The 21,621-nt window shown below is 35.7% G+C and overlaps 2 protein-coding genes and 1 pseudogene across 2 annotated transcripts; 1 reads left to right on the top strand and 2 right to left on the bottom strand.

The window, feature by feature from the left end:
• Nucleotides 1-1,492: 1,492 nt before the first annotated feature.
• On the top strand, nt 1,493-3,384 carry LOC123208205 (annotated as a pseudogene).
• Nucleotides 3,385-7,111: 3,727 nt separating this feature from the next.
• LOC123208206 (putative disease resistance protein At3g14460) lies at nt 7,112-12,960 on the bottom strand. Its single transcript, XM_044625595.1, has 2 exons — nt 8,375-12,960; nt 7,112-8,279 (listed from the first exon to the last, which is right to left on the bottom strand). The coding sequence occupies exons 1-2, from the start codon at nt 12,617-12,619 to the stop codon at nt 8,256-8,258; spliced, it is 4,269 nt and encodes a 1,422-aa protein (XP_044481530.1). The 5' UTR covers nt 12,620-12,960; the 3' UTR covers nt 7,112-8,255.
• Nucleotides 12,961-15,381: 2,421 nt separating this feature from the next.
• LOC123208204 (probable disease resistance protein At5g63020) lies at nt 15,382-18,504 on the bottom strand. Its single transcript, XM_044625593.1, has one exon. It carries the CDS (start codon nt 18,322-18,324, stop codon nt 15,655-15,657), a length of 2,670 nt encoding a protein of 889 aa, XP_044481528.1. The 5' UTR covers nt 18,325-18,504; the 3' UTR covers nt 15,382-15,654.
• Nucleotides 18,505-21,621: the final 3,117 nt, after the last annotated feature.

Raw genomic sequence — 21,621 nt, 5'->3', positions numbered from 1 at the left:
GGAGGAGATGTGAAGTTAATTGTTGAATTTAAACTAATTATGCAAAATGAGTTTGATATGTCAAATTTGGAAATGCAATATTTTCTTGGCTTGGAAATAGGTTAAAATCAGTATCTACTCCTTTGATTATGAACTCTAAGCTTAGGAGAGATGATGTTGAAGAAAAAGTAGATGTCTCTCAACATAGAGGCCTTATTGGTAGCCTATTGTATTTGTCTTCAAACAGGCCTAACATCATGTTCCCAACTTCTCTCCTATCCAGGTTCATGTAATCACCAAGCAAAAATCATTTGTGTGCTACTAAAAGAATACTAAGGAACATAAAAGGAACTATGGAGTATGTCTTATGATAGACCTGATAGTTTCTGTCATGTCAGTTCGGGTTTCGTGTCAAAAGCCCTAAACCCTAACCTGATCCGAAGTTAAATTGTGTCAAAATTTCTTAACTTAAACCAAACTGAAATATTTTCATGTTGACCTGACCTGAAATAACCCAAACTATGTAATAGATAAAGTCGTTTGAAAACACAATATGTATTAATATGATTTATTACAAAACAAAACACTTTGTTAAATGTAAAAAAAAAAGAAAAAAATAACATGATTTGTTACAAAATAATACACAAGAGACATTTTAACATGAAACGATATTTTGTCTAGACAAAATTACTCTGTTTCAAGTTAATACTAATAATTTAATTTTTGTCACTTTATATGATCAGTTGTAGGGATAACAAAACATAATATTATAATCAAAAATTCAAATAAGTATACAACTTCAACTTCAAAATAATGCAATTGATAATTAAGAAGATTAACAACTATTTGTCAAATATTTGAGAAAATTAATTTGCAATTCATATGATAAATGTGATTATCATAAATATAAAAATCGTTAATAGATATATGCATATGACACACCATACATAATATGAGTAGTACTTATAACACACCAATAAAAAAAAGAAACAAATAAACTACAAATAGTTTTTTTTACAAGTTTGCCAAAAAGATTTATTAAATTAAAATGAATGTCTTTGGGTGATGCAGATTTGGTGTTTGGTGGTGTAGCGTTGATTTCTTTGGTGATTCAAATTAGGGAATATAGATTCAGTAGATTGAAATTACTTCTATAAAATGAAAAAAAATAAAGAATATTGAAGCTTTTTACTATTATGATGTTATGCAATACCCTATTTAACATTTTTGGGCTAATTTAAGTCAATCTGAGTTGGCTTTGTGTTAACTCGAAATCGACCCAATTTTTTGAGGATCAACCCGAACTTGACCTTACTTTTTATGTCAAAAATCATGAACCTAACTAAATTTTTTTCATATAGTGTCGTGTCATGTCAAGTTTTTCCAGGTCTAGCTTATGGTTTTCAAAATAGAAAAGTGGCAAATTAATAGGCTACTCAAATAGTGAATAGGCAAGGAGCTTGGATGATTTCAAAAGCACATCGGGGTATTTTTTTTCTCTCTTGGTAGTGCAATGTTCAGTTGGAACTCGAGGAAACAAGAGATGGTTGCACAGCCTTCTGCTGAGGCAGAATATATTGTTGCTACAAGTGCAGTAAACCAACCCATATGGTTGTGAAAACTTCTATCTAATATGAATCGAATTAAACCTGAAAGTTTGACTATTTTTGTGGATAACAAGGTTGCAATTGCCATCACTAAGAATCTTGTTCATCATAAAAGAACTAAACATATCAATGTGAAATTTCATACCATCTGAGAAGCAAAAAAGATGGGAGAAATCAACTTAATGCATTGTAGCTCTATAGATCAATTGGTTGCCATCATGACAAAGGCTACAACTAAGCCTCAATTTGAATCCTTAAGAATGAGACTTGGAGTTATCGCAAAAACCTCAACGGAGGAGTGTTAGTGACTTGAGGTTATTTGTGTCCTTTAATATAATCCAAGTCAGCACAACTATTATGTTTGTTGATGTTTTGATTAAGGAGCAATACTATACGTATCCACTTTTGGCTACACAAAAAAGTACACATATTATGTCATCATGTGATTTGAGTGTTATTTTATCATTAATTTTAATTTATTTAATCACTAGATGACAAACATCAAATATCTACTCATTTGTGTACTTAAAATAGGTGCACATTGGTGATCTATATTTTGTGGTACTTTTGCTGATCTAAGTATAACCGGCCTTACGCTATGTGAACTTGTACTTTGATGTATATAAGTGACGTTGTATGGGAATGAAAACAACTCTCTTTGTTCCTCCAAATTCATTAGTAGCTCTCTGTTTTTGCATAAAAAGGCAACCTGAAAAGTCTGTGATTCATCTTCTTTTCAACCCGAAAATTGTTAACTCTTTAATCTAGCTAATTTTTCCTGGTCTTCCAGCAGGCTCGTTATGCTATTATCTGTCAAGAAAATGGCCTGGGCCGATTGTTGAGTCTGAGATTTTAACATATGGAAGTCATGACATCAAACAATGTGCTGCTGCTACTGAAATTGTTCTTGCAGCTGTTTATAAGGCTCTGAATGATCACCATTTTCTTCTTGAAGGCACTCTCCTGTAACCTAACATGGTCACTCCAAGCTCTGACTGCCCAAAGGCAACATTTATTATTGGGATAACAACACTTGGGTATATTTTATCTTTGACCATACTTTTTTTTTCTTATCAAAGAGACTGAACTCTCATATTTTAGTATTGAAGGAACCAAACTTACATATTTCAGTATAAAAGAGACTTAACTTTTAGTGTTTCCTGTTAAAGGTACCGAACAAATACAATTAAGATTGTTTGTTTTGTTTTGGAAGTAAGATAATTAGTTTGATACCTTTATTATGGAAGAATGAAATTAATAGGACAATATGAAAATTTGGTTTTTCACTGGTGAGACATTAGAAAGTACATCTTCTATGGTTTCAGTATGAACCATTAGAAAGTACAGACTTATAACATTGTGTTGTTTCTCAGGTGCCACCAGAGATGATAGTGGAGTATGTGGTAGCAGTGCTTAGCCAGACAGTCCCACCTGTGGCATCGGGGATCCTGTTTTTGTCGGGCAGGCAAAGTGAAGAAGAGGCGACAGCAAATCTAAACGCAATGAACAAGCTAGAGGTGTTGAAGCCATGGACACTTTCATTCTCATTTGGGCGAGCATTGCAGCAAAGCACACTCAAGATATGGGGTCGAAAGGTGGAGAATGTGGGCAAAGCTCAAGAGGCAATCTTGGCAAGGTGCCAGGCCAATTCTGAAGCCACTCTTGGAAAGTATTCTGGTGGGAGTGCCAGTGGATTGCCTCTGAGAGTTTGCATGTGAAGGGTTACAAGTACCGGAGGCCACTATCTCTCCCTATATATACATATCTCTTAACCATGCTTACTTTTGTCACAGATTAATTAATTTTACATATAAGTTTGCATTTCATTTGATTATTATTTTGAAGTAGACTATCAAAGTGGAAAAATTATAAATAAACCTGTATCTCATAGATTGATAGATGATTGACAATGGTTTTGATTTGCAAAACCAAAAAAACCAGTAGAAAATAAGAAAGCAACATTCCTCATTACAAGCTCAATTTCTTAATGGCACACACATCCAAGTTCTCCACCACCACAACCAATCTAGCACGTGCTAGGTTTGCACTCGATCTCCCCACAGCCAAGCTAAGCTTGAGCTCAGCTCAACTTGAATCCACCTCTAGATTCAGCATTCGTTGCAAGCTTCTGGGGTAATCCTGGGATTCAGGATTTATCCTAAATGAAAAGAGAGCGTGTGAGAAAAATTCTGCCAGAGAACAAAGAACATGAGGCTAGGAAAACATGATATGGAAAAGTTCATTAAAATGTCCATTCCAAGGTTTTCCACATCCGAAAAAATAATAGAATAGAATATTGCAACGAAATAATATAGAAGTAAAAATGTACCTTAAAAAATGAAACAGTTATAATTCCATAATATCTGCTATCACTTAAGGATATCCATAGAAGACAAGGAAGGTAAACAAAAAGGAAAGACAAGAAATGAAAAAAGAGGGAAAAAAAAGAAAAGAAAAGACAAATTAAAGCCATAAGCATCTGTAGAAAACAATTAAGTAAGCCCATGACTGAGTAATAAAATGGCTTGGCAAACAACAATTATTCCCAGTATTCATTACATTTTGACTGTACTATGGATAGGCCTGGATCTGAGCTGAGGTGATTTAATCGAGTCGCTTGAAATTGGTTGCAAATTCATCTTTTTCTAACAACTTTTCTTCTTCTCCGACTTTTTCTCCAATGATTCTTCTTCTTCTTGTTCTTCATTTTTTACTACCTTTCATCTTGTTTTTTGAATTTTTCAGGTGGCTTATCTAACGTACTCATCACCAGCTTGAATTGGACTTTCAGAATTTATACAGAGCTTGAGCTGGCCTTCATTACTGTATGGGCAGCTCCGTCATTAGATTGCATTGTCATTAAGCTGAAAACATGATAACCTAGCAGGCTTTAGTTTAGGCAAGAGCTTAATAGCAGGCATGATCAAATTCCATTAGATAAATACCACAATGATATTAAATTCTATATTACCTGAACTCCCTTCCAAAAAAAATTTGCATACTTCTAGCTTTTTTTTCTCACAAATCATAAAGCAGGCTTCTCAAACTGTCTGTCTGAGATAAAAAATAGTCAAATTTCCGACAGAATGAATGAAATTCATCTCAGCCAAACTTAAAGGAGACAATGCAAAGGCACTAAATTCTTATACTCCACTTTCAACATCTTGACAATTCCATTTATAAGCATTATGCAATGATAAGCCAAACTAATACGACAGAAACCTTTCTGAATGACAGTTTATTACAATTATATTATATTAGGTTTTAGAGTGAGACCTAATAAATATATAACAGATTAATTGATTCTTATCATAGTCCAATAAATCTTAAGACTCATACTAATGTTGTCCAGTCAGATTATCATTGGACTATTCAATTATCCGATTTTATTAAATTAAAAACATAATTAATGTTAATTTATATCAGAAAATTTCTAACAAAATATCCCCAAAACACAAGACACATTCTTTATATAAAAATTCCGATCATAACGGTTACCACTGTCATGCATCCTTTGATGCACGCATGTTCATTGTGCTTTCACATAAGTTTCTAGCAATAGCCCTCATGCGTTCATATGGGTTAGCCAAAGATCAAACAACAATGCTTTGAACCTAGACCAATGATAACATAACATAGACCCCTGATTTTCTCATTCTATGTCACATTACACTTAGCTTCTGACTCTTGCTAAATACTTAGTCTTTTCTCACTCCTATGTGACTTTTACTAATTTCAACTTAATTCAAATTGTTTAGGATTCATGTCATCATCTAATAGTTAGACACTTAAATCTCACGTTTCACCTTAAACTATCTCTATTAAGGCTAATCTCATTCGATACCCTCTTCCAACACACTTCATAGGAGTATAATCTTAATTCTAGAACAATGAATGAATATGACGATCCATGCACAATTGTTCATCTTCAATGCATATGCACAAACATGCACACTTCTAGCCATGACCATACATCCTTTTCTGTGTCTAATGATCATGCGTCTGTAATGTCCAACGATTGTGAATCTGTTTCCTCTATTATGACTGAAAACCATAAGTGTTGATGATTGTTCATCTAATAACTGCATGTATAGGCATAAGCCTCTTCACACACAATCATGTGTCCTTACGTATACTCACAGTCGTGCGCTCCATGCACAACATTCCTTCATTGTCTTCAACCTATCGGGTGTATGTCATTACCATCAAATGCATGATTGTGCCTCCGCGTCTATAGGTAAATTTTTTTGTGATTCCAACTGTAGTCTTGATGCCCTAACGTATGTAAGGTAAATCTCTATTGTTATAGGGCATTCCTATCAATCCACAAACACCTTAAACATGATGTTCAACCTAATCACAGATCATAGAATTCTATATATTCATATTTCTTATTTTCTCTACACATTCATACTGTATTAAACATGCATCATCCTGATTTCATGCGTCCATCTCCTTTTGGTTCATATAATTCCTGTCAACACACTTGATTATAATAATTAGATCACAGTATAACAATTATCAGATTTAGTCCAAGAAAAATGTTGACTGACAATAGGACTAGATTTGAACCGAGCCAGTTTGGTCTTGAAAGCTGGTTTGGCTCGGTTCGATTTAGTTCGAATTCATTTTATTCAAATTTGAGGCAAAACCAAGTCAAAAGATTCTACCTTTTTTTAAAACTAAGCCGAACTCAAGTTACTTCGGTTCAATTCGAATTTATAGTTTGAATTGTTGATTTGAATTTGTGTCTCAATTTGACTTGAATTCATTACTTGAATGGGTGGTTTTGCCTATTATTTGAGTAAAACGATATTATTTTGTTAATGAGCAATGAATCTGAGTCACGAAGTTAAACCATAAATTCAAGTCAAACCAAACAAAGAATTCAAACTATAGATTCGAACTATGAATTCAAATCAAATTAAATTGAAATTGATCCTAAATGAAGTGAGAGAGAGAAATTCTGCTTGAGAACAAAGGAAATGAGCCTAGAAAACATTATATGGAAATGTTAACTAGAATGTCAATTCCAAGGTTGTCCACATAGTACCTTAATATACTTAATAATTTTAACCCTAAGGGTCAGCAAAATTTGTGATGTATTAAAACTTCTAAGGTGAAAATTTGAGTTCGAATCTCTGTCATATTTGTAAAACCTTGATATACCTGATAAAATAATTGTGGGTCGGATCACTGTGTCTAGAGGTTTACCTATCCAACCAATTCAAATAGGATTCCTCAAAATGATGACCCCAAGGGTTAGCTTGAATAATAAAGCGAAAGGGTACCCTCGTGAAAAGTCAAAGTTTGAATCGCATGAGCTCTATCTCTCAAGTGAAAAAATCTTGAAGTTGACTAGCTTGGGCTTGAATAGTTGGATACAACATAATGAAACTTTGATTTATTTGATGTAATGATTATGAGTCTAATCACTATGTCTTAAGGGGTTTACTTATCTGGTGAAGTCAGGCAGGTTCCCCATGGTCAAAAAAATTAAAAAAAGAAGAGAATATTACAAGGAATAATACGCAAGTAAAAAGCAAATGAACAGAACTCCAAAATGTCTGTTATCAAGGAAGCACGGAAACGCACTAGGGGGTGCGTTTCTGCATTTTTGAAACTGCCCAAAACCGGTATAAAACGCTTCGGGGCCGTTTCAGTTATTTTAAAGAATTATGAGACGCGTTTCTTTTTCTTTCCAGAAACGTGTTTCATGCATATAAGATTAGGATGAGTTATCAAATGTTTCTTCTACTGTGGGATCAAAGGATTTCGAGTAACCTGAATATACTCCTCACCGTCCCAGCGTCTTGACTCTTTTCCGTTTCCAACTCCGGCGTTTCAACTCCTCTCCTCTCCGGCAGTTCAAAGTCTTGAGAAATCTGGTACTTTAGTCTTCATCATTTCCGGTTTTTCCTTTCCTTTGCTTTCTGGTTTCTCCCAGTTGCTTTGTGTCCTTTGAGCTTCTGATTTTAAGGTCCCGACGACTGTTTCCATGGCTTCAGCTTCTCTGCATCTGGTTTCTCAGTTGATTGTTGCTACAACTTCTCTGCATTTGGAGTATCCCAATTCCCGAGTTTAAAGTTTTCACACTGCGTTACCCGATTCTTTGCAGTTCCATTTGGAGGAGCACTTTAATAGAATATATTTATATTTTATTGTGATTAATAACATAAGCTAATTCAATAAACTGTAGCCAAATTTTACAATTATTGGAATTAACTTTATGTAATGATAATTAGATTGTGTATAACAAAATCTGAAGTATATGTATTTTCTTGGAAGCAGGGGAAAAAGTGTACAATTACTGTATAGAGAAAACATTTTCAATAATGAAATTTATGAAGCATCATTTATGAAATAGAAGAAGTGGTCAATAATTGAAGGACGGACAGTTTAGTTATGTATACAGAAAATAATGTATTTAATAGTATTTATAATAAAATTAACATACAATACTTTCAAATGATGAAATTCCATAAAAAACAATTATAAATGTATTAGTTAATAAATATTTTATAAATAGAAATATTTAATTTAATTTGATTTAAAATTTATTTGTAATATTTTAACTTTGACCCCCATGAATTTCATTTCTGGATCTGTCATTGGCTCCAACGAGCTGAACTCGAGCTGGGGCCCCCCAGCTTGACTTGACCAAGTTGCCTAAATTTCATTGCTAGATTCATCCTGCATGCATGGCATAATCAATATTATGAAATCGTATTAAGCTGTATTTTTTATTGTACAGTGACTAATTTTCACGATGTAAACACCTGACATACCGGGGTTAGCGTGCAAGGGAAGGCACTATTTTCACTTCTGAGATGGAGGAGAGCTCGTTCTTCCGCCAGATATGCATCAGATATGAATCTTCCATCTATTCGTATGCGAGGAATGTGGGCTATTTTGGACCAATCTTGACCTTCAGTCCTTTTGCATCGTTTTTTCAACAGGGGACAACCATAGATATATAATTGTAGAAGTGAGGATGGTAAGCCTGACTCTGGTAAGGATGTGAAATTTGGACAATCGCTGATTGACAAATATTCAAGAGCTGAAAGGTTTTTCAAACCCTCAGCAGATAGGAATTTCAATCCCTGGAACCTGGCAATGGTTAGCCGAGATAGGGAGGTGGGCAGCATCGTTGCATTATCACCTCGTGGAAAAGACTCTAAATATGGGCATCCTCTAATCTCAAGGTTTCTAAGAGATGTGAGTCTTTGCAAACCCCACTCAAATAGTGGCTTATAGATATTGAGATCTGCAATCAGAAGTGACTCCAGGTTAGTAGGAAAACCTTCTTCTGGAATGGAAGTGACATCTGGACACTGTCGTATTTGTAATTCTCGGAGAAATTTGAGCTTGTGCATGTGGTTCGGCAGAGTTTTAAGTTTCTTACATCTCTCAACTGAAAAAATTCTTAAGCTTGTCTTGGGAAGGCCTTCTTCTGGGAAAGAAACAAGGTTCGGGCAATCCCAAATAAATAGATCACGAAGACTGCCAAGATTGTGGAGGCCCTCAGGTATGGATTTCAGATTGTTAAATTTACGAAGCTTCATATATCCAAGAGAAGTGTTATCATGAAACCTTTGAGCTATCAGTTCCAGCTTTGAACAATTAACAATATTGAGGTGTTGAAGTGTCTCAGGTAAGTTGCCTCTGGTTGATAAGGTAGTGAGCTTATTGCAGCTCCAAATCTCAAGATGTTTGAGCACTACAAGTTGTTGGAAAATCGATGATATGCTTGTGAGCGAGGGGCACTCAGAGACATACAAGTACTCAAGACCAGAAGTACAAGTACTCTTTTTATAATCCGACAATCGCTGCAATTTCCCACAATTTTTTATCTCAAGCCATTTTAGAGATGAAGGTAGCTTGTCTTCTACTATGAATCTTAGAGAATGGCAACCTCCAATTCGTAATCTTTCAAGAAGCTGTAATTTCGTAGGCAAGGATAATAGAGCATTGCAATTTTCAATAACAAGGACACTCAAATTGGAAAAAAAAGAAGCCTCTGGAAATGAAACAGAACTTGTGAAATTTTCAATATGTAGTTCTTTGACGGAAGTAAGGCTGTGTAACCCCGCTTGAGGTTGCTTCATATGCTGAATATTTTTATCCCAGAAATATACAAGTTCTTCACAATCAATAATCTTCAGTCGTTCAACATTATGAAACTCTTGTTGTGAGCAATTTCCACCGTCTCTGATATTTGCTAGAGTCATAGACTTCAGTGACTCAGGGCAAATCTTTTGACTGCTGTACACAATCTCTTTGCAACCATCTATTTCTAGTTTACAGAGCATAGGGAAGCTTGAGAATGAAACCACCAATTGCAAACATTGAAAAATAACAAGCTTCTCTATTGAAGGAAGATGACGAGGCAATCTTCCAGAGAGTTTGGGGCATCTTATAATGGAAAGCTCAAGAAGGCAAGGAAATCTTTCAGGTAATTTTCCGGACAGCTTGGGGCATTTTAAAATAGAAAGGTCACGCAGGCAAGGAAATAACTCATTCTCTTCTTCAGCAGAATCCCAATGCTCCCATTCTTCCAAATCCACTAAATAAAGAGTCTCCAAACTTTGGAAAGGCTTTGAATAACCTTCCCCATAGGTCTCTAAACCTATCCTTTTTAGTCCTGTCATCCCCTTGATGGTTAGGACTTTAAGTGACCGTAAAAGCCCCAAAGAAGGCAAGGATGTACAGGTTCTACAGCTTTCCAATGTTAGGGTCACCAAATTAGAGAATAATGGATCTCCTAACCAAGAAGGAAATTCTTTGCCACCATAGCATTTAATAGTAAGCTCTTTTATGTTTCTATGAGGCTGTAGCATGGCAAGTACATCCTTTTCGACTGCCTTATTTCTTGAGTCCTCAAATTGCGACCCCCATTGTAGCAACAACACTTCTAGATCTTTCTTATCACTTAACAAGGCCTCCCTTGCATCACAAGAATTAATCACATTTTCTAATCCCGAAATACTAAGTTTTCCTCGAAGAAACCTTAAATTCTTCAGCTCCTTCAAACTAGAACCAGTATTGTTACCCACAACAAAATTAGACAATGTTTGGAGCTTTTTACAATTTTTCATTCCCGATGGCATTTCTCTTATTAAACATGCATTTGTGATATCAAGATGGCGAAGATTGATCAAAGTACCAATCTCCGAAGGCAATTTTGTGAGACGAAAACAAGATTTTAGAAGCAATGTTTCCAATTGATATAGTAATACCAGTGACTCTGGTAAACATCTGACTTGAGTGTCAGAAAGGTTGAGATACCTGAGAAGCCTCAATTCTCCAATGGAATCAGGTATTTCAGTGATATAGTATTTAGATAAACATAGAGTCCTCAAATTTTTTAACTTGGGCAACAAATCAGAAAGAACCCTATCAGAAATGTATCGAACGTGACCATCTACAGGCAATGGTAAAAAAGTCCTTAAGCGATTAAATTCATCCAGGACCTGAAACTTAGTTTTGCTATCATAAGAACCAGTGATGCAAGAAAAATGACGAACCTTCTTACATCCTTCTGATTGCATATCGGCTTCTAATTCATCCTCTAACATAAAAGTAGTATCTCCAGCAACCCATACAGCCAGATCATGAACAAGGTCGTGCATCGAAACTAATGAAGAATCATCATTTGAATGTTGAAATAACGATCTTGACAATAAATCATGAATGTATTCATGACCAACATCTTCCAGCTGCTTAATTTTTGAGGGGTGAAGATAACCTTGTGACATCCACAAATGGACTAACTGCTCCTTGTCAATTTTAAAATTCTTGGGAAAAATTGAACAGTAAGCAAAACATCTCTTAAGATGAGATGGAAGACGAAGATAGCTCCATTTTAAAGCAGGGAGAATATTTGATTTCCCTGATACATCCCAGAGCTTGCTTTCCAGTATTTTCACCCGCTCAGCTCCTCTCTGCTTGTGCCGTAGAAGCCCTCCAAGAGTTCTTGCTGCTAACGGTAAGCCCCTGCACTTCTCCACAATTTTTTCACGGATTGATTCCAGTTCCTGAATTCCATCAATAACTCCAGCATGTTTCTGAAATATAGACCAACAATCATCATCTGATAGAAGCTTCAGACTGTAATATTCGCCATTTTCAATTGTTAAAGCAACTTCTTTATTGCGTGTGGTCACTATAACTCTACTCCCCTGTACACCAGCCATAAAGGGCGATTTTAGAATTTGCCATGACCAATAATCAATCGACCATACATCATCCAAGACCAGAAAAAATTTTCTTCTAGCTATTTCCTCACTCAGTCTTACTTGCACTTCATTCAAGTACTTGAGATCACAAGATTTGCCAGTGACTGACTCCAGAATTGTCTTGGAGATTTTCAGAACATCAAAATCATGGGAGACACAAACCCATGATTTTAAATCGAAGTCGTATGCTGGCAATTCCTTGTAGACCATCTGGGCTAGGGTGGTTTTGCCAATACCTCCCATGCCCCAGATACCAATAGATCTAATGTTTTCATCTCCGGGTTGAACTCTTAATAACATGTCAAGAATTTTGGCTTTATCATCATCTCTTCCAATGATAGCAGCTTCAGTTGGCACACTTGAGCTTGGTAATCTTTCCCAATCTCCAGTTAACGAGTCCCCAGCAGCAATCTCTTTCAATCCAAGATCAGTTTTTTCCTCACAGAGATCTTTCAAATGGCAAGTGATTGTTTGGATCTTGGACTCTATATTAAGGCTGCAAATAAGAGCCCTTGGAGTCCAAGAATCTGTCACCAACTTGCTCTTCAAAACAACATAGTTATACTCATCCAGAACATCCTCCGCATCATAAGCCACATCTCGGAGATCATCCAACCATTTTTGCACAGTCACGTTCTCCTTTTTCTTGGCCACCACATCATCAAGCTCTCCCTGAATCGTCAACAAGAGTTTCTTCAATTGCTTCAATTCCAAAATCAGATCTTCAAATTGATTCGAAAACGCCAACGCTTCATGCAACATCGAAATGACCGCAGATACAACTACGTCTGCCATAATCCAAGAATGAACGATGAACTATTAACTTCAACAAGAACAAGAAGTGCGCAACTGCAACTATCATAAGTTGTTTTGTACACGCAGATAAACACACAATTGAAATGTGACGTGTTGCGTTATAGTCAAGATTGGAGCAGAAAATTTTTTTTTAACACTTGATTTTTTTTCAGCAGGTGACATTTTTCTGGTAAGTGTGAAGATATATTAATGGTCAAACTTCCCCAGTTCTGTTGCTGGTTGGTTAGTTGCCGTTGGATCCTTACCCCTTTAACAGTGGTCAATCTGGAAGCTTTAAGGAGGATTTTAATCCAGCAACAAAGTATTCTTCATCTTTTTAATTGTTTCTAAAACCGTGTGGACTCCACCATGGCAGAATTATGGAGCGCCTTTTGACGTTTTCTCTGGTCTGGAGAAAATTTTGATGGATTTGTTCTTTTCTATGCGTGTTCTAAGTGGCGACTGCTCGCTGGCCCCATTAGAACAATTACATTAGTCTACTTGAGGTTTGAAAAACTTACCATCTTCCATAGAAAAGCCATGTTTTAAAATTTAGATGGAACCTGTTGGTTTGATCAGAAACTAGTGACAACTTTGGATTGGATTATGATTAAAATCCATTTTATTTATTAGATTAGATTAATCCGAAATTTAACTGATTAAATCGTATAACAATAAGGTTTAAATCTATTATCAAATTTTAATTATTTTATAATAGATTTGTCTTCTCAGCTTTATTTTACCTTTCAAAAGCTTTTCAAAGCTGAAAAAGTAAAAGTTAGACCAAGATCTTCTCCCACCACATCTTTCTTAAAGAATTTGTCACTCTGAGTGTGAAATTCTAGTAACTAAATTATATCTCAAAAATTTAATTCTTTTTAATATATACTTTCATAAAATAATAACAATAATAAAAATTTTCAATTGTCCTATCATCTTTGAAGTCTTTCAAATTTTAAAACTTTTCGTATACACTTATACAATCATTTTTACATCATCACTTAAAAAAAAAAATGTATTAGCTTATATCGTTGATTTTATTGATATGAAATGATAAATTTTGTATTATAAAATACATTTATTATATCATATCAATTTTTTATATATTTTAATATATGTATCATTTTCTATTTATATTATATTATACATTATATTATACTAATAATTGTACTCAGTCGATGATTGTGATATAGCCAACTACAAGTTGTAATATCACAACTAGTCCAAGTCGATGCAACATAAAATACTAAGCACCTCCCGTTCATACACACACTCATGGCCCCTTATATGACAATTTTTATTCATCCAAATGGTAACAAGGGCAATTTTGTAATTACAATATATTAACTCCTCTATTAATGTTTATGCAGGTCATTGCAAGTTTCTAAAATGCTTGGCAGATGCTGTATTTCGGGCAAACCTTAGGTATGTTAATGAAATTTCCTATACTAAATTAACTTTTCAACATACCAAAGGCCCCACGAATTTAAACAATAGTTTAAGGGCAGCCTATAGGCCCCACGAATTCATCCTTACCCCTTTAATAGTGGTCAATCTGGAAGCTTGATGGAGGATCTTAATCCGGCAATAAACTATTATTTACCTTTTTAATTGTTTCAAAGACCGTGTGGACTCCACCATGGAAGAATTATGGAGTCCCTTTTGACGTTTTCTCCGGAGCAAAATTTGATGGATTTGTTCTTTTCTATGCGTGTTCGAAGCGGCAACTGCTTGCTGGGCTTATTAGGAAAATTACATTAATCCACGTCTAGTTAGAAAAACTATCAATCTCACGTTGAGAACCAATGTTTTAAAATCTAGATGAGAGTGGCTGGTTTGATCGAGAATTGATGATAACATTGGATTAGATCATGATCAAAACCCCTTAATCCACTCAATTGATTAGATTGATGGACTTACATATGAACTTTCTAATAAGATTAAGTCTAGCCCAAATTTAAAAACATTGCACAAAACCAAAGATAATCTCTTATGTTTAACCAAAAAGGGATATGATTGTCTTTCAACATTTATCTCTTTGGATACATTTGTCTTCTCGTTTTTGCTTTACCCTTCAAAATAAAAAAATATTCAAAAATACATTTGTCTTACGCCCCCACTGTGCACCCGACATTGCACCCCCAGCACTCCTGTCTTTGCGCCCCTGCGCATGTACCCTATCGCACACCATCCCAAAGTTAACCAACACGTCTCTTTATGACCTCCCTCACTGCCAAAGACATTTAACAACACTCCAATCAGCTTCCGTGGCCTCTTGGATCATCGATTCCCTCATAGCGCAACAAACTCGCACACTATCCTGACATGTCTGCCATGCCGCTCCAAGGTTCATGGTCGAGCTCAAAGGTGCCAACTTGACGCATCCATTTGCCTTTGAATTTTAGGAGTGTGACACAAAGACATGAGCTTGCAAACTTGTTAAGGCAACCAACTCAAGCTCACGATGAGCCGAGCCGCAAGCTACTTGTGAGTGGCTCCTTTCATTTGTAACTCTACTTGAAAGGAAATGTTTTCGGACTCATCTAGACATGGACTCGATCAGCGGGTTGATCGGATTTTGATAGGTCCAATCAATCGATCGAATTCGACTGATGGTTTGATCACTGACATCATCAACATATCAAGTATATAAATAAAATTTGATTTACATATTAAACTTAATTAATCTAACAGAATCCAAAGCTCATGTTTTGATCCAGTTTTTAAATACACTGCTTACAAGACAGTTAGTCCCACCATTGTCGAAGTCATGGAAAATACTGAAGATAAGAATCATATTTATGTCTCAGTTTTTCTTAATGCAACCCTTCGGCGGTTTCCAATGGTCTTGTAATGATTAAAAAATAGCCTATACACTAATAATAAAAAAACCTACTTACAAATGACAAAAATGTAGAGCTAGGCTTAGATGCGATTCGAATTGTTTAAGTTCAAATTCGATTTTAAATCAACGGAGTCCGTATTCCAATTGAATCCAACCTTATTTGGAGCCACCAAAAGAAGCAACCATTGCTTCATTGTATTTGTATTACCACTGATGCTTGGAAACAAGGATCAAAAGTGCTGCGGGCGGCTTGTTCCTTCCATTGCAGCTCGTCCCACCATTGTTGTTCTCCTTCGATGAGGATTCTTCCTTCTTTTGCGCTTTCAGAATCAAGTGGAAGAGTCTTAAGTTGTGGGCATCCCTTTACTTCGATTTTCTTCAACTTCTGGAACGGCAAGGCAGTCTGATTGATGCTCTTCAAGTTTTCAAGACCATTTAGCACAAGAGATTCGAGTTTTTCAAATGGGAGACGCCTGGAAACTCCGGGAAAGTCCTGAATCAATCTGCCAGCACTGATAAGTTCTTCTATTTCAGGGCAGTCAGATATCTCAACACCCCTGAGACAGGGTGCGAGAATAAGCCATGTCAAGTCCTTTAATTTTGAGCATGACTTTATGTTTACCTCACAAAGGTGTCGGAAGCCACAAAATCCTTCTGGATTTTCTGTTCCGTCTTCACAATCAATTTGCATCTCTTCCAAGTTATCACAATTTAGAATGTCTAATTTCCTGAGTTTCTTCGTCAAGTTGAATAAACGGACTTTGATGGACCTTGTTGGGGTTAAGTTTCGAAGGCATACAGATTCCAGCGAGCTCAGCATTCTGGGGGAGGTCAAAAGTCTCTCCAGAGCAGGAGAACCGTTAATGGTGATGTCTAAACTATCCAAACGTTGCAGACTAAGCACCTCTTCTACCAAAGATAACCCATTTTGTCTCAGAGCACCGCATCCGAACATCCTCAAGACCTGCAACATTGCGAAGTTAGATATCAATCCCTGCGGAATTGTTTCGAGTGCAGGCGTATCCTGCAAATTCAAACACCTTAGATTTGACAAGGCCTTCAACTCCTCCGGAAGTTCTTTAATAGAAGTCCTTGATAGGTCAAGAAGCTGTAATGAAACCGAATTTGCAATCTCTGGAGGCAGCTTGGTTAAAAAGGGGTTATTTGACAGCCTTAGAACTGTGAGACGATGGATAAATCTGAAGAAGTCACCATTGATAACCTTCAGTTTGTTATCATTAAGAAACAAAGTATCAAGACAATGACCTGGGGGCGTCTCTGGTAAAATCTCAATTTGATTTTTCATCACTGACATCCGTCGAACTCCTTCCCATTCTCCAGCTTCAGGTGCTTCTCTTAATCCATTACCAGCATTAACAAGAACATTGTCCTTTCCCTTGCAATTTTTATTAATCCACAAAGCCAAGTCACGACTAATGCCATTTATCTTCACTCGATCTTCATCTTCTTCTTCCAACAATCCGGCATTGAGAAGAATGCCAATAATGTGGTAGCCTTTGTTTTGAGCTACACTTTTGTCAGCCAAAAATCCTTCTCCAATCCAACAATCTATCAAATCCATCCTGGAAATTACATGGTTTTTTGGAAATAAACCGAAGTATAAGAAACATGACTTGATTACTGAACCTTCGGGTAAATTATCGTAACTTGACCTCAGGATCTTGTACACTTCCTGCATGGCTGAATATTCATGGCCTTTTGTCTGAATCTCATTGATGGCGTAATCCCATTCCTGAGGTGTCTTCTTCTGAGTCATGGCCTCTGCAACTTTGATAAGGGCCAGTGGTAAACCGCAACATTCTTTTGCCATGGTTTTAGCAAGCTCTCGAATTTCTGGATGACTTTTAAGAGCCCAATCTCCAACCCTACTTTGGAATAATTCCCAGGCATCTCCAGGATCCAAGCACTCCACTTTTATCATACGCCCACAGCCATTCTTCACAAGCCGGGTTGTAAACACAACCTTTGTTGAAGAATCTGAATCTGAGAGAGGGATACCAGCTTTAGTCAAATCAATCCACTCCCATAAATCATCTATCAGCAACACCAGCTTCTTCCTCTTCAAATTCCTGTGGATTTCCATAGCTTTCTCCGAAGAAGTTTTGCTTTTCCATGACTCATCAGACAGAAGCAGCTTCTCCCCGATCTCATCTTGAATGTTTTCAAGTTTTTTATTGGTGGCTGAGATTCTGATCAAAGTAATATCAGCTGAAGTCTCACGGATCCTGTTATAGATTTGATTCAATACAGCAGTTTTGCCAACTCCTCCGCCTCCATACAGGCCAATAATCTTCACCTGATCTTCTTCATAACATCTCAAAACTTCATCAACGGTTGATTCTAAACCAACTGTTGTTTCACAAGGTATTTTATCATCCACTGGATCATTCAGTATCCGATCAGCCACCTCCGTGAATTCCAAGCCCTCTTTCTTCAAACTCCTCACGTCCGCCAGCATTTCACCTACCCTTTTTCCAGTACTGAAGCGTGCATACTTTTTATTCTTGTAAAAAAACCCTCCAAGGCACAACCTATCCACTTCAGCGGAGCCGTCTTTTACAAGTTTGTTAGCTTCCGGTACTGTGCTTTCCGCCCTTGTAAGCCACCCTTGCACTTGTCTCAGCCGCTCCCTTCGCGGCTGTTTCTCCTCGTTGTGAACTCTTCGATGCACATCGTCCTTTACTTCGACCAGTTTATTCGCTTCGGCCTCCAAGGAACAAATATTTCTTCTGAGTTCTTTTTTGTACTTCGATTTCTTAGAAATATAGCCTGCACAACTTGACAAAGCTGCACTAAATGCGTCCTCAGCTGGTTTTGGGACTGAATTGCAGTTTCCCATGGTGGGCAAAGTTGCGGGCGGTTGAAAGAGGCAAATGAAGTAGAGATGAAGAAGCAAGGAAGTAGAGAGGAAAAAGAGACACAGTGATGAGTGTAATTTAAAAAAAAAAAGGAAGCTTTGGGTAATCAAAGGCAATCAAATGGGTCCAGAGAGGAACTTGTCCTCACAAGTTTCAGTTTGAATTTGTTTAAAGGATGCCTGAGCATAAGTTAGCTTATATTTGACTTGATTTTTAAGTGGCTGGGTTAAACTCAAACACGAGCTCGTCTGAATTTGTTTGAGGTGTCATCACAAATCATTGATAAAATAAATAGTTTACAGATAAAATAAATAATTTTGTGGACAAAATAAATAGTATTACTAGTAATATGAATAATATTGTCAGAAGAGGGTTACCAAATTCAAATTTCATTTTAAGTTTGGATAAAATCAAACTGAACATCAATCCAAACTGAGATAATTCAATTCCAATCCAACCCTAAATATATCCCAGAATTATGACAGCTTTGATAACATTACCTTGGCTACGAGTAACATGCCCAATCTCTCCTTGACTCCTACCACATGCATGATGATACTGCTTTGGAAAAAATTTTCTAAAACCGTGTGGAGCCTGTGGACTTTACAAGCTTTGGAAAAAATTTATAAGATTGTCTAATTGCCTATTATATGAGAGCACAATATCAGGGGAATGGTCTTACTTGGTATGCAACGTAAACAAGAACATTTTAAAAGTGGTTTGTTCATCGCTTGGGAGCTTACATATGTAATTATGACATTTAATATTTTGTCTAGAATTAAGAAGAGTGACTATAAGAGTTACCAGTGAGTTGCTCCCTTTTGCTACAGATGATCCTTCATTTATAAAATAAGAGGAATGGTTAATTGAATATGTTACGTTAAGATATGCATAAATTCTAATACATTGAACTTAGTCATTTAAAATAAAAGTTACAAATCATGTTATTACAAAGAAATGAGAGATGATCGTGTCATGATCCTTACTCAGATGGACAAAAGATAAATATAATGTGATCAAATAAATTACGAAATTGCCAAGATTTGTCATTCTAAGTTGTTTTCCCAAATAGATGATATGATTAGTCACTACATCTAATTCATATAACCAATCAACTCTCCAGTGTTGATTCCATAAGTTGGATCAAAGTATAGAATATTTAGTATATTTGGCCTAGATAGGGTATCAGTTGTAAAGATGATCATGGATTATACATACAATTTACTTTCACTAAAGATGCATTTGGTTCGGATAATCTTTTATTATCATAAACAAAAGATTACCCAAAAATAAATTCTTAGAAGATTACTATATATAAATATTAATATATTTGATAAAAAATAATATATATAAATAATGATTATATTTAATTAGATGTAATAAAAAATAATAAGATATTATATTAGATAAATATCTTATGATTATTGAGTATAATTATTCTAAAATATTTTTCATGTTATTTGTTATTATATTAATTAAAAATGTCGTATTTTTGTTCTTAAAAAATAGTAATTAAGTATAGAATTATAAAAAAATTAAAATTATTAGTTGTAATATAATTACTTCTTATATTACTTATCATATAACAATTAGTAATGAAAGATTAAGTGAATTTTTTATTATTTAATAAATTAAATAAAGAAATATCAATAATAAATGAGTGGAGACATAATGATACAGCAGCACGACAATGGCTACCCATCAACTTTAAAACAAAACATGCACCATTGAAATATACTTTCATGACATCTACCAGTCAAAATGTCAAATAGTAAAAGGTAAATGGTATGGATAAATCGGACCATAATGTGAAACTCAGAAAAAGGAATTTTATGTTATGATAAAGTTCCAAGTCTTTAGGTCTTTATCCTAAAATTAGGTAGAAGGATGGATGAATACGACATAAAAAAAAAAAAATCTTAAATTTATTTCTCATCTTGAAACCCTGTGGACTCCACTCCTTAAAGCTACTACACACAACACACTAACAGTCACAATTTACATATATAAAAACTTAAGTTTTCTTTATTCATTATTAAGCCAAATGATTAAACGAGAGAAATCAATAATTTTTAATTTTTTTATGAATTCTCTTATATGTTTGGTATGTTTTAAAATAGGCCAAACGACTATTTCCCACCCAAGGTATGTTGTAATGACAAGTTTCCTCCCTTTAACTATGAAAACACCAAACACCCACTCATGGCCGGTTAGATTTAACAAAACCCTAACGATGATAAGAGTATAATCGTCATTTTCTCTATAATATTAAAAATAAACTAAAATAGAATATATTTTGCCCCCCTAAACTTTAAAAACTAAAATTCCCCCCCACCCTAAGTTTTAAAAAATCACAGTTTCACCCTCCCGAAGCATTGTCGACGGTCTCTGGCTCCATTGCCGACGGTCTCTCCCTCCCGAAGCATCCTCACCTTCCGGAGATCTCTTTCCTACCATTTGGACTTTCAATCGGAGTCGGAAAAGCTGTGGAAGACGAAGAACTTCATCGGGGAAGACGAAGTTCTTTGTCTTCCCAGTCGTCGTCGTCGTCGTCTGGGAAGACGACGTCTTCCCAGACGAAGACAAGACGACGAGATGACTCGTCGTCCTCTGGGAAGACGAGTCGTCTTCATCTGGGAAGACAATCGTCTTCCCAGACGACGAAGACGAGATCTATTGATCTTGTCTTCGTCGTCTGGGAAGACGATTTCTCTTCCCAGACGGCTTCTCTCTGCATCGGATGCGTTGAGGTCGAGTTGAGAGGGGTCGTCGGTGGAAGAGAAACCGTTGGGAGGGGAAGACGGTCGGTGATGGCGTCGGAGAAAGCGAAGGAGAAGGGTTTGGAAATAAACCCTAGGGGGGAAAATGTAATCTTTTCAAACTTAGCTTAAGGAAAAAATGTTAGTTTTTAAACTTTTAGAGGAGAAAATGAGATTAAATTTATCACCATTAGGGTTTTGTTAAATCTAATCAGCCATGGGTAGGTGTTTGGTGTTTCCATAGTTAAAAGAGAGAAACTTATCATTACAGCATACCTTGGATGGAAAAAAGTCGTTTGGCCTTTAAAATATGATAGATTAAGGTACGTTTTTCTATTTTTAATTTATGTGACAAACATAAAATTTTAAGATTTATGATCATAATAGTTTAATATTTAATTGTTCTTTTATAAATATATTAATGAATTAATTACGGGCATAATTAATTGTCTATATTATGAATGTAATAACGATTTACATGATTGATGGTTTGATATCATAAATGCAATTATTATGATT

This window comes from Mangifera indica, unplaced genomic scaffold (genome assembly GCF_011075055.1).
Source record: "Mangifera indica cultivar Alphonso unplaced genomic scaffold, CATAS_Mindica_2.1 Un_0156, whole genome shotgun sequence".
Taxonomy (NCBI): domain Eukaryota; kingdom Viridiplantae; phylum Streptophyta; class Magnoliopsida; order Sapindales; family Anacardiaceae; genus Mangifera; species Mangifera indica.
Note: the sequence above shows the minus strand (reverse complement) of the source record. Positions and strands in the feature narration are given on the sequence as shown.

Coding starts and splice junctions, on each gene's coding strand:
- LOC123208206 (XM_044625595.1), bottom strand. CDS start 12,619: ATGGCAGACGTAGTTGTATCTGCGGTCATTTCGATGTTGCATGAAGCG. Junction 8,280..8,374: donor TCCCTTGCACGCTAACCCCG/GTATGTCAGGTG, acceptor CCATGCATGCAG/GATGAATCTAGCAATGAAAT.
- LOC123208204 (XM_044625593.1), bottom strand. CDS start 18,324: ATGGGAAACTGCAATTCAGTCCCAAAACCAGCTGAGGACGCATTTAGT.